Below are 14,177 nucleotides of genomic sequence, written 5' to 3'. Positions count from 1 at the left end.
ATGTTTACATCCCTATTCGCATCCCTTCTTCGTCCCATGTCTGAACCCGTAAATAAGTCCAAAGTCCAAACGTGTGTTTGGATCCATCAAATCTAGCATCTAAGGGTCTTGAGGTCTTCGGTAGGGGTAAGGAACAAGCCAGCTGGCCTGTCATTTTGATGGACCGAGCCTAGGCCATTTTTGACCTAAGACCGTGGATCTTAGATCATCATATTTGAGATCTCTTAATTGGGGAGAAGGTTGGATCTAACATGGACCTCACACCAAGTGGACCTTCCTTGGTATATCTTCAGACCTGTACCTCTAGAATATATCCATGGCATAGGAGTTAGGGCTCAATGCATCCAACTCTCAATTTGATGTAGAAGCCAATTAGATTACCTCACGTCCATAAAGATTCATTTGAATTTTTTATCATTTAATTCATTTTAATATTTTGTTTATTTATAATAGATATTAGATTACGTATTGGATTCAATATTTAGATTTTATTAAATTAAAATAAGTTTTAGCTTTTAAAGAGTTATTAGATTATGCAGTCTACTTGAATTAAAATTAATATATTTCATCTATTTATATATGAGAGAGCTATGAAGATGAAACATTTATAGTTGATGAGATAAAATTTTGGCATTTTTTTAATTTTCAATTATTTTATTTTTTCAGCTTTTTTTAGATATATAATAGAGATAATAATAAGTTTAGAGTTTTCTCATAAATTGAGCCCTCTCAATTTAAATCAAAGTGATATTAGAGCCAAAAAAAATTATCGTGTTTATGATGTTGAGAAGTGAAAACTAACAAAATATAAAAAGAGTTGGTGGTTGTAAGCAAATATCCATCAAAGAAGCTTCTTGGAGCCAGTTGTTTCTTGATTGGACCGCTAGTTCTCCCGAATGAACAACTATTTCTCGTTGATCTTGAATAAACTGCAACAGGGTCAAGACGCAAATGAACTAGCGATTTGAAGAGATGAAACGACGATTCGAGGGTTTTGAACGATGTCTAGAAAAATGACCAATCGAAGGTGTTCCCAATGAAACCCCCCTTGAAGAAGTTGATGATACGACATCAATCGATTAGTCTACAGATGGTTGTCAGTAGGGAAGAAGCTTTGGTGAACAATGATATGTCTACGGTTGTTCACCCTCGTGGTGATTGCTTCTTATGATTGCAATTTTTCTTTTTTTATTCTCTTTTGTTCTTTTGCACTCTGATTACAAGCTTCCGCAATTGGCAAGCGAGCTGACAAGTAGGCTTGCGACGGTAAGGAAGGACTGTCGTGTCGTACTGGCCCATTGAAGAAAATAGACCTGTGACAAGTGGTATCAAAATTCATTTTCGTGCTAGGGAAGGAATTCCGGAGTTGGTGTCGACAGACACGATGACAGACTGCGATTTGTGAGCAAGACATCATGGCACATTATCAAAATCTGCACAACACCAAAGGCAAGGCAGTTGCCGAAGCTGAGGAGATGGGTTCACCTCAGGGCCAAAAAGAGATGGCAGCAACTGTCAACAAGTTGGTGGAATATGTGACTTCGCACGAGGAAGCGATTTCATGTGCAGTTGAATCATTCAGTGGACTGAATGATATGGTGGCGAGCATGCAAGAGCATGTGAACTTACAGATGGGGCAGATCACTTCGTTGATGACAACAGTGGTCGACTTGTAGACTGAAGTAAGGAAGCTTTAGTTGAAAAAACACACATTGCAACAGTCAGTGACCCTAAATGGCGAAAATGGTGAGAGACCGTCAAGGATTCAAGACTCGCAAAGTTCAATGGTTCTCGAGACAGCAAGGCCATTGAGAACTTTTTGTTTCAAGTAGAAAACAACTTGGATATTCAAAATGTGATGCTTGAAGATCTCCGGATTAAGGCTGCAACAACGTTATTAGATAGGGATATTATCGCTTGGTGGAGGCGGAAGTGCAGCGACATGGAGAGTCAATGCGTGATAGACACCTTTGATGACTTCAAAATAGAGTTGCACAACTACTTTATGCCGAGGAATGCGCAGAGGCAGACGTACCAGATGGTTCGTGAGCTTAAACATACTGGTTTGCTACAAGATTATGTCAGAACATTCCAGAAGTTTATGCTGAAGTTGCCTAACATGTCAGAAGAAGATAAGTTTAACTGGTTCATTATGGGACTTCAGACATGGGCACAGTCTGAAGTGAGATGCATATGTGGCGATTGAGCGCTTAGTTGACACTCAGCGCAAGCCTTTCACCTCATCAACTAAAGTTGGGAAGAAGCCTGACCACGGAGAAAAGAAGGATGAGCGGTGCGACAACAAAGGTGAGGCATCGACACGCCATCAATCCGACAAGAAACAAAACTACACAAAGCATAACAACAATAACAAATGTATAGTTGTGACATGTTGGTTCTGTGGCGATAGGTGTATTGTCAAACAGTGCCTTAAGTGTCTTGTAAAGGACGACGGGCAAACTAATACAACGCAGGAAGAATGCAATGATACTGAATGTAGTGACACTGAAACCATGCAACCGCGGATGGGAGCCATGTGGTTGATCAACGCAGCTAGAAGTTGCACAGTTGAGAACAGGCAGGTTAGCAAAGAACTGATGTATCTCGAAGTCATTACGAATGAAAAGTCTACTTCAGCTATGGTAGACTCCGAGGCCACACACAACTTTGTCTCGCAGGAAGAGGCAGAGCGGTTGGGCTTGAAGCTCGGGCCAAAGCAAAGGACTATCAAAATGGTAAACTCTGAGGCCAAGCCCATCCTTGGTGAAGCAAGAGATGTGGTTATTCAAGTGGAGAGTTGGGCCAACAAAGCCAACTTTTCTATGGTGCCCCTGTATGATTTCAAGATGATTCTGGGTATGGAGTTTTTGCGAAGCCAGAATGTTATGATGTTGTCAAAGTTTAACACATTGATGATTATGGGGCCAAACCTTTCCTACACAGTGCAGTGCCTTACACAGAAAGGCAAGTCTTCAGTGTTATCGGCGATGCAGCTGAAAAAGGGTGTCAAGCATGGGGAGCAGACATTCTTAGTTGTTGTGCGTATAGAAGAAGGGAAGGTAGAAAAACAATGTCACCGACCCTAGCCTCACTGTTGTAGAAGTTTTGGGGGGTGATGCCTCAAGAATTGCCAAAGCATCTTCCACCAAGACTTAATGTCGATCATAAGATTGAGTTGACCCCGAGAGCGAAGCCTCTCACAATGGTTTCATATCGTATGGGGTCAGCTGAGTTGAAGGAGTTGCGTAGGCAGTTAGATGAGATATTGGATGCAGACATTGTTCGTCCATCAAAAGTCCCATTTGGCACCCCAATTCTTTTTCAGATGAAACATGACGGCTCCAAACAGTTATGTGTTGATTACCGTACTTTGAATAAGGCCACAGTGAAAAAAAGTATCCATTGCCATTGATAACAGACTTGTTCGATTAGCTAGGCAGTGCCCATATCTTTTCCAAGTTAGATCTGCGATCGGGTTACTGACAGGTGAGGATTGCTGAAGGCGATGAGCCGAAAATAATTTGCATCACTCGCTATGGTGCTTACAAATTCTTAGTAATGCCATTTGGGTTGACAAATACTCCAGCCACGTTCACGACTTTATTAAACTAGATCTTCTACCCTTACTTAGACAAGTTCGTGATAGTCTACCTAGATGATATCGTGATCTACAACAGCAACATAGAGGAACATGTCAGGCACTTGCGAACAGTGTTTCAGATGCTGAAGAAGAATGACCTTTATATCAAATGAGAGAAGTATCTCTTCGAGCAAGAGGAGATCAACTTTCTTGGCCACGTTGTGGGGCGTGGTGTGTTGCGTATGTATGAGCAGAAGATAAGGGTCATCTAAGAATGGGTCCCGCCAAGCAAAGTGCCAGAATTGCAGTCATTCTTTGGTTTGATAAATTATTATCGGTATTTCATTGAAGGTTATTCTCTCATTGTTGCACCCCTCACAGATTTATTAAAGAAGAATCAGGTATGACTCTGGACAGGAGCGTGCCAAGATGCCTTTAATGGCTTGAAAAAAGCCTTAGTGAGAGAGTCAATGTTGCGACTGCCTGATCACTCAAAACCCTTTGAGGTCCACACAGACACCCCAAACTTTGTCATTGACGATGTTATTATGCAAAAGGGTCATCTGATTGCACATGAGAGTCGAAAGCTGAAGGATGCAGAGAGGCGTTATACGGTACATGAACGTGAGATGACCGTCATCGTGTATTGCCTCAGGACCTGGCGACACTACCTTCTGGGTGTCGAGTTCATTGTCAATATGGACAATGTAACCACGAACTACTTTCGGACAAAGAAGAAGCTGACGCCTAAACAAGCTTGGTGGCAGATGTTTTTGGCTCAGTTCAACTTTGCCTTGGAGTACAAGGTTGGAAAGACCAATGTTGTTGCGGATGCCCTGAGTTGTAGGGATGAACTGGCAGCTGCGTGCGCAGAGCTTTCTGAAGTGCATTTGAAGGGTACACTGTTGAGCCACATACGCGAAGGGATGCAGCAGGATCCGACAGCACAACACCTTGTTTCTCTGGCGCAGGCAGGGAAGACTCGACAATTTTGGCTACAGGATGGCTTCCTCATGACAAAAGGGAGACACATCTTCGTGCCACAGTGGGAAAGCCTCTGTCGAGAACTGCTTAAGGAGTGCCATGATATACTATGGGTTGGTCATCCTGGTCAGAAGCAGACCTTAGCACTCTTTGAGCGCGGCTACTATTGGCCGCATATGAGGGATGCCGTTGAGGAGTATGTGCAGACATGCCTTATATGCCAGCAAGATAAGGGCACAAACCAGAAGGCTGTTGATCTCCTTGAGCCTCTGTCAATTCCAGAACGTCCTTGGGATAGCATCTCCATGGATTTCATTGTTAGTCTGCCAAAGATAAAGGGTCTTAGTTCTATTTTGGTTATGATGGATCGTTTCTCGAAGCATGCCACATTCACTCCAGCTTCTAAGGAGTGCCCTACAGAGTTGTTCGTAAAACATGTGGTGAAACACTGGGGCATACCAAAAAACATTGTGAGTGATCGCGATGCTCGCTTCACGGGCAAGTTCTAGTGTAAAGTATTTTGGCTACTTGGTTCTGATTTGTTATTTTCAACAAGCTTTCATCTGCAGACAGATGGGCAGACAAAGCGCATCAACGAAATATTTGAGTAGTACCTTAGGCACTTTGTTAGTGCAAATCAGAAAAATTGGGTGAAGCTCATTGACGTGGCACAATTTTGTTATAATTTGTAGAAGAGCGAGTATTCAGGCCACAACCCGTTTGAGATAGCCACGGGGCAACAACCACTGACCCAATACACTCTTGCCGCACAAGAAAAGGGAAGGTCATCCTTCGCCTATCAATTTGTTTGCGACTGACATGAGCAAAATGAGTTGTCAAAGACATTATTGAAGAAATGGGCGGACAAACATCGTCGGCCCACTGTGTTCCAAGTTGAGGACCAAGTGTTGGTAAAGTTATATCCTGGGCGCACAGGCATCTTTCGCGGACGACATCGTAAACTGCTCAGAAAGTATAAAAGACCATTCATCATCACAAAGAAGGTGGGCAAGCTGACGTATAAGCTTAAGTTGCTCCCAGTGTTCCACGTGTGCAACCTCAAGCAATTTCATCCAAGCTATGGAGATCCAGAACATGGCATGCCACAACGTGCTCTTATCATGCAGAGGGCCCCGACAGCACAACGGGCTGAAAAGCGCCTCAGTAAAATCCTTCGTTACAAGGTCAACTACTTAGGCGAAGCGAAGAAATATCTAATGTAGTGGGAGGAAACAACGAAACCAACGTGGGAGTCTGCATTCCAAATGTACAACCGCTACCCAGCTGAAGTTAAGGCTTATCATGAAACAGATGGTGCCAATGATGGTGCATGATTTGAAGGGAAGAGCATGTTTCCTTGCGACTTACATTGTAAAGTTGTGCTTAGAGTCTGTTTTGCTTTTGTTGATTCTGATGTAAGCTGTCCGATTCAGGTGAATCAATACCCCGAAGGAGCAACCCGTATGCTTGAACTGTAATAGCCCTCGAGCAAAATTGTGAATGAATTAAAATACGTTGAGCTTTCTTTTATTCACCCTCGTTGTGATTGCAATTCTTCTCCCTCTATTCTATCTTGCACTTTGATTACAAGATTCCGTGGCTGACAAACGAGCTGACAACTAAGCTTATGGCAGTAAAGAAGGACCGTCGCGCCGCACTGGCCCATTGAAGGAAATAAGCTCGTGACAACAATTGTGCTACCTCTAAATCCATGTCAATACAGCGCAATAAAATCATTTTGTAAAATTTATGACAACAAAAAATAATCATTTGATGGGGGCAGGAGAAGGAACAGACAAGAGATCAAATCCGAGGGATTCAAATGAACCCTAAGGCACCATTTGGATGACAGGTCCAGTTTTCTGTAAACCTGGTGTAAAGCCTAATTTTTTGTAAAACCTATAAACCTGGTTATGCTGTTTGGATGACATTTTACTAACCTGGTCATCAGTTGCACGATCAATTTCAATAATGAAATATTAAATAAACAAAGAAGACGTCTCAATATAGAAATTCCAAAAGAAACAATGTCCCATGTACTTAATTCTAAGAAAATTCCCACGAGATATATATGAAACAACGGAGAGAAGTACAACAGAGTTAATATTTGAGAACAAACTCCAGTTCATTGCAAGTAGCAACAAACGGACAAAAATACAGGCAAAACCCACTAGATGGCTGAATGATAGGTGCTTTCATGCCTCGAATTTACAAAGGTTCTCGGCAGCAAGCATAGGTACACCTGCATATCGAACTATACAGCTTTCATCTCCAGATGGACTTGGTCACCACCATTCTCACTTGTTGTCGAAGTACGGTTCTCAGGCTGCTGCATTTCTTGCACAGGCGGCGGGTTTACGATTGTCATGGGCATAACAACATTATCATCAAGGCGCCCTTTCATTTCCCGGTGCTCTTGACAAAGTGCACACCAGTGCATGCAACAGTGAACCATGCAAGGGTCACATGGTGAGTTCTAAAGACACAAGAATGCAAGATTCGTCAGATAACTAGCATAGTATCATTACCATTTATAGATACTGTAACCATTTATAGATGCACAATAGATTCACAGATTCTTTCTACTTGGTGGATATGTCCACTTTATGAGCTGACCAATCAGCCAAACTGAGCTGATTTATGATACTTCCCAGTTCCTTTACATATTCATCTGTGTCCATGTCAGTGTTAAGCAGCCAAACATTTAAGCAGATGTTTACATTACATGTTTGCTACATCTTTTTACCTAATAAGCTTTTAGGGCACCTTTGGAAGAAAGATGTAGGAAAAGTGATTTTAAATGGAAATTCTGTACGGATTTTCTGACCCTTCCAAACGAGACTTTTTCGCTGAGAGAGTTTTTCTAAAAAGTACACTTTTTGATAGGAAACATTCCTCCATGAGGGGTGGTGGAGGAATGTTTACCACCAAGAGAAAATTTATTTTTACACTCCCCACCACCCATTTCACCACCACCACACCATCACCATCACCATCACCATCACCATCACCATCACCATCACCCTCCTTTCTCTCATTTTTTTACATTTTTCCACTCTATTTTTCTCATGTTACACTAACAAGCGAAAAACTTTCTAGTTTTTCTCTTTTCCAAAAGTGCCTATGCTACAGCTCTTTCATAAGTTATTGGCTATCACCAAGGGCATTTAATAAGGTTACAAAAAAAGCACATTAAAAGATGTGGTGAATTTTCAAGGTAATAAACACTTCCACTCGTTCTGCAATGCTAGATGCTCCTGGTGGTGTCAGTTAATATATGGAACCACTGCAATCATTTTGAATAGGTTAGGGGCAAAAAAACCACAGCAACTTGTTAACATCCACAAAAGGCCATGGATGTTATCAGCAACTATATACAAAAGTACAGATTGTATACTCAAATATATAGGCAAGCGTATACACTCATTTAAAAGTTTCCAGTAGTGGTTATGCAACTTATGTGAGAAGGTGGTGGGTTAGTGCACTAACATGAAGGGTGCCAATGGCATTGGCCAAGATGGTATTGGAAAAGGCTACAGTGCATCATGGACGTGATGCACTTGAGTGTACACACACACACACACAAATGGAAGGTATTACTATGCACACTTGTTTGCCATGGTTTGTTTAATAAGAAACATGCTTTGCGTCCTACCTGATGCAAATTGGTTTTTCTTTTATGAAATTATAGTGATTATGAGTTGCTGATTTTTAGATTCCTTTAGAAACCTGTTTACACATCAAAATTACTTAAATCTAATGCATGTCCTATACTAAAAAGAAGAAAAAGGATTACAGAGGCCTCATCTGTACAGTCAGATCCACAAAAGATTAATGCAAACATTAGGAAATAAATGGGGCTACAAGTAGAGGTGCACACGAGCCGAGTCTGGGCTGTTCGAACTTGGCTCGCTTCAAAATACCCCTGTTCAAGCTCGGCTCGAGCTCGAGCTCGGAGCCGAGCTTGAACAGGATTGTCCAGACTCGGCTCGGTTCCGAGCTCGAGCTGAGCCGAGCTTGAATGGCATTCCAAAATGGTAGAGAGTTTTGAGAAGGTGGGGTTCGAACCCCAACCTCTCTAAATGCTGCACAAATGGCCAACCAGGCAACCACTATGCCAGATCATGTTTTTTGTTTACTGTGACACAGAAAAAGTTACTAATACTAAAGATCCCTCCTAGAGTCCTAGATTATCATACAGCGAAAAAAGTAAAAGGCGTGGATTCGAACATAGCACCTATGGAAGAAGAGACTAACGCCCTAACCATTATGGTAATAATGACTTTTTGCTTTTATTTTGCAAACCTATATATATATATATATATATATACTTTATTTGAGCTTAACCGAGTTCAGCGACTTGATCAATCTCGGCTCGTTTATGCACACCGAGCCTGGACTTGTGTTCAAGATTGGCTCATTTATGTTCACAGACGAGCTCAAGCTGAGCCCGAGCTCGTTGTGCACCCCTAGCTACAAGAGAGTAAAGTAGCCCGAAAGTTACCAATTTTAATCCCATATACATACAAACATACAAATATAAATACACACACACATATATATATAAAAGAGAGAGAGAGACCTTTAGATGATACTTCTTCTGCAGCTCTTGCCGAAATAAGCCTGTGTAAATGCCACACATCCACCAAGTAAACAGTAATCCTTCACCAATCAGGAATGATGTTGATGGGTCAATGCCATGAAGTACTGCAGTTGCTGTCGCGAGTGCTATGCCACCCTCAACAAATATGGCATGACAAATACAAGGTCTGGTCCAAGGAATGTCTTCTCTCAAGTTTTCAACATTGCGCCCAAATAGCACACATGGGCATAACAATCCATGCCAACCTGCAACGATAAATCAGTTAGTTATTCCTTGAGTGACACTTAGGATATTGGCCACCCTTCAGCAGATAAATATAGATTTATGAGTCTTCATGGCATTTTTTTTCTGCTTCCGATGACAGACTAACACACCTTACGCATCATTACTGCAGAAAGGAAATATTAGTGCCTTGCCTTTATATACGAGGCCAAGGCCATTTTTCCCCTCATCATTTCAAGAGTTCTCTTTAATCACAACTCCTCAAGGAATGAGAAATCCTTTTGACAATCTTTCTCTTCGATTGAGCCTCAAAGACTGATAAGTTCTTTATGAAGGGGAAAAAAAGGGAACTAATAAGTTTCAACCAAAATGGATGACTAGATTCATTCAGTTCTCTAGTGTCAATAGAAGATGCTTAACATTGTCTGTTCCAAATGATAGCAACACCAAACCATTCACAACAGGCAAAAAGACTCTAAAGTAAGAACCAAGCAACAAGTGCAGAAAAATATAACACTAAAGTTGAAATAGATTGCTAAAGAAGGTGACATAACAGAATTGGGATATCGGAAAACAAAATGAAACATCAGCAGTGCTTTGGAAAGTGTCATCAAAGCATTATCAAGTATTAACCCAAGAAACTTGACAAGATTTGATTGAAATATCACTTGGGATTGCTTAAACTAATATCAATCAGACAATCGAGTAGAAAGTCAGTTTTCCATAACACCCTAGACAGTCCTGACAATGACTTTGCTGCCTCTTGTCTGCAAAACCCTAACCAAAATTGTTAAAACTGCAAAAAGTTCAGAGGGCTTGCACATGGGCTCATTAGGCAGCAAACTCATGGCTCTTTTGAATTCTGCATAGATTTGTTGTCCTAGCATCTGTTTTGTGCTTTTTAGTCGAAACTCAAAAGCGATACGAGCCTCACTTTGCTGCTTGGCTCACCTAGGCATGAGTAGGCATTGCCTGGAACTAAAATGCAATGAAGAACAAGGAAAAAAAGAAAGGAAACATGCCCATGTTGCCTAAGTTGCTTGTCTCTCAGGCCTTTGTCTGGCTTCTGGCAACTAGGTGAGTCACCAGCCAGGACCCAGGTTGACTATGTGATACCTAGTTGCACTTTCACCGTACAGGCTTTTGTTGGCTATTTCATAATTGATTTGTTCATTTGGCATGGAACTACCCTAAGCTGAAACCATCCTAAGCAGTTAAGGATGAACATACCCTTCTTTCACATCATATAGTTTACTCATCTCCATGAGGCCGCCTCTGAAATTAAGTACTAAATGCTACAATTACCACCTCCAGGAAAGTACGTAGTATGAACTGACTCAGATGTAAGCAATGGTCACTGAAAAGGCAGAATACTATTCTGCATAATCAAAATAATGCTGGTCATAAATAAGTTCTCTATTTTCGGTTGCCAAACATGCACCGAGGTGAGGGCATGCTTTTCTTAAAATTAAGATCTTTATGAAATCTCAATCATGTCAACCACATTTTCTTCAGAGAATGAAGGACTGACATGTAGAGACCGAGAAATTACTCACCTTGTATTAATAAGTGTGATTTTACATGCTATTTATCTAAGCCACCATTCCACGATGTCAATTTCCTGTGGAACTCTTTAAAAGAAATGAACTCCATTCAACCTCTCTCAAGGATCCAACCTGAAATTTTGAAACTTGTTCTGTGACGGGAGCTTCAGCTTCCTAATTCAATGCTCTAGATCTCACAAGAATGCTATTAAGTTCACCAATATAGCAAGGCCAAATGTCATGTTAGCAATCTATGGTCAACTTAAAATGCTCAAGGATGAATATCAATTTAAGTAACCTTCCCCATGCCACAGGAAGGAAAGACCGATGATACTTATAGCATAAACCCCCTAAAACAAGGGCTGATTATGGACCCTTAATCAAGCTAAATTCCTCTAATGATAACACGGTAATGGAACATCATTATCAAATTTAACTATGCCTTAGTTCTCTACTTAGACCCAAAATGCATAATTTCAAGAACATTCATAATGACTTGAATCCTTAAAGTTATAAGCTTCTTCTTCAAATACATTTTCAATAAAGTAGTGATTCCAATGTCTTGGAATTAAAACAGAATTTACATTCAAGTATGACACCATACACAAGCAAATAAAAATATTTCATCTTTAAAATATGAAATGTGTGGGGTCAACTTTGCTGCTATTCTTGTACCATCTCAGAACAGAACTAATCCCTTCAAGATGCCACAAGACACCCATCCTAGAAAATTAACAAGCAAAACTCATCCAGATAGTAGGATACAGTCTAAATAGACTAGCAGTTTTTTTTCTGATCGTTGATGAGTTGATATCATGGATTTTTCTCCTCAGAGTTCAAACATGGGCATGCATGTGTGAGACTGTGAGTGCATATTTGTGTGTTGATATGAAATAGTCCAACTTCCATCTACAGAACATTAGAACCTGATAATTATATAGGAACTTTTAGAAAAATTACATTGTGGTTTTGCTTAGCTAAAGAAACAGGAGCACATAAAGTCATAAACATTAGGCAAATAACGGAGACTTACAACTGGCGGTATCTTCTGCACAGCCAAAAATCCCCGTAGTCCAGGGCTCATCACCAGGAGGCTCATGGTTAGCAGGGAGAGGCTGTCCACACTCACGACATTTGTGCACATTCAACTGTCACAAAGAATACAATCAGACATGTACCTAAGAATTGGTTCTGCTAACACTGGACAAGTAAAGACATACTTCTATCGATTCTAACATAAAGGGGGCAGAAAACAACAGAGCAGTTCTTAAGTTCCCAACAAAGTATGTTGGATAAATGGAAAAGATTTCATCAAATTTTCTTTCATGCTTTCTGCAAGAAATGAAGAGTTATTGCATGCTAGCTTCCGTAGCTTTATAAAATGAAACCTGTCACTGGCTACAATCCTGATGCTCAACAAAAATCAATACTCAATTGTAGTCAGAAATGAGGAAGCACCTTAAAAGGTAACTAGTTTCCCAAAGTTTAAAATGCATCATGAGATCTTAAAGCTTTAAACATGTTTTCGAAGTTAGTCGAGCCAGAAAGGCCCTTTTTGCTATTTCTCATGATTGTCCTAACAAAATTTCCATTTATCAATCAAGGTGCCAACTAATAACAGTGCCAGTTTCAGTGTCACTGAGATCTAATCAGATAATGTATAAGTGACCAGTTGCCTTAAAAAGAAAAGATAAAGAAAGGGATAACGTCCGATCCAACAAGAATAACAAAAGGTGACCAAATCAAATTGGAAGCCCATCACTGGAATCTAATTGATTGGTTCCACTGTTGCTTGAATCCACAAAAATCAAAGAGTAAAAACATAGAAGCATCAAAACAACTAGGCACTTCTTCTCTTACATATTGAAGTTACAAGATCAAGATCACAATTTTCAAAAAACAATAGCGTCAATCAAGAGTCATAAGAAACTAGAATTTTACAGAAGAAAGAGAGAGAACCGAACAAAAAAAAAACGTCTCATTTTCTTACCTGGGGAACCTGAATGGGCTGATTCAGCTCTCCCGGCACAATCTCCTCCACGGGCACATCTTGGTCCTTCCTCAGCTTCACGTAATGAGATTTTACCGTGTCTTCAGCCATCATGAAGAAGAGCCACCAAATTCCGGAGACCCTTTCTTCCCCTTCCTATAAAAAAAACCAAGAACCACCTCCAAATCCCAACAATCTCTGTGCTTCTCTTCCCTTTCTCACTTCAAAAACAGAAAAGAAGAGAAACCCACTTCACATTTAACCCCCAATGTCTTCAGAATCACCACAAAATCACAAGACGCTCATGAACTCTCCTAAGAAAAATCGACGAAATAGTGGACTGGGAAAGGCAGGGACTTCTTTTTTCACCCTAGAATTTCCAGATTCAGAAAAAATTCCCACCGGCAAAACCATTCATGCTCAGAAGAAGAAACGACAATACCATAAAGTAAACGTATATAGATGGTAATTAGAGGAGGAAAGAGGGAGGCAAGAGACCACGGAGAGGTTGATACCTTTGCCTCGCAAACTAAGAAAGGAGCTTGCTACCAACTATCATGCGTCAACGTTTGGATCCGGGTTCGGAGTTCATTGATACGATCCATGACCCATTTATTGAAGCACACCCGGATCCATCTCCCTGTCTACAATACGAACCCATGCACGAGCAGCATGAACAAGGAACCAACACCAGATCCAGGGAAGCCCTCTTTTTGCTTCCCAAATGAATGACAGGGAGGTAATGCAACACTGGTTGGTTCTCCGGGAGACCTGCCGTGCTAGGTTCCAGGGTTGTCATATCCAATCCCCATCCGTACCAGACCATATAGGTCAGGGTTTTGTTTGAACCATTGGGTTTTGAACCTACAACACAAGGTGACGTGCACTAGCTGCTCCTACCAGACAAGCGGAGCCTCGTTGGTCAGGGATGGGCTACAAAAACGAGGGCCAAATTTACTATCCGGGTAAGACCCATGAGGCCTCATTATTAAATGGATGGGGGTATGACTTATGAAAATTTATACCAAACCCATCCAATTAAGTTCCCCAATTTTTCAATGTAATAAACTTAAAATTATTATTTTACTGGGTATGGACCGAGTCTGGTTTATATAATTCTTATCCAGGTATGATTTTTTTATAAAAAATCCAGTTATACTAGAATCACGATCCGACACCCTCGTCTTTGCCAGATCCAGGTTTGAACCCACCCATTTTAGTGGGGGTTTGACCCGTTGGCACCCCTACTAAATT

At 40.9% G+C, this 14,177-nt stretch overlaps 1 protein-coding gene across 1 annotated transcript; it reads right to left on the bottom strand.

Annotated features, from left to right (window-relative positions):
• Positions 1 to 6,573: 6,573 nt before the first annotated feature.
• On the bottom strand, positions 6,574 to 13,449 carry LOC149821665 (cell number regulator 6-like). Its single transcript, XM_089980654.1, has 4 exons — positions 12,924 to 13,449; positions 11,967 to 12,081; positions 9,147 to 9,412; positions 6,574 to 7,040 (listed from the first exon to the last, which is right to left on the bottom strand). Exons 1-4 carry the CDS (start codon positions 13,035 to 13,037, stop codon positions 6,819 to 6,821), a joined length of 717 nt encoding a protein of 238 aa, XP_089836780.1. The 5' UTR covers positions 13,038 to 13,449; the 3' UTR covers positions 6,574 to 6,818.
• Positions 13,450 to 14,177: the final 728 nt, after the last annotated feature.

The sequence above is a fragment of the Nuphar pumila genome, chromosome 11, assembly GCF_984573655.1.
Source record: "Nuphar pumila chromosome 11, dmNupPumi1.hap1.1, whole genome shotgun sequence".
Taxonomy (NCBI): Eukaryota; Viridiplantae; Streptophyta; class Magnoliopsida; order Nymphaeales; family Nymphaeaceae; genus Nuphar; species Nuphar pumila.
This window is presented reverse-complemented; position numbering and strand designations above follow the sequence as displayed.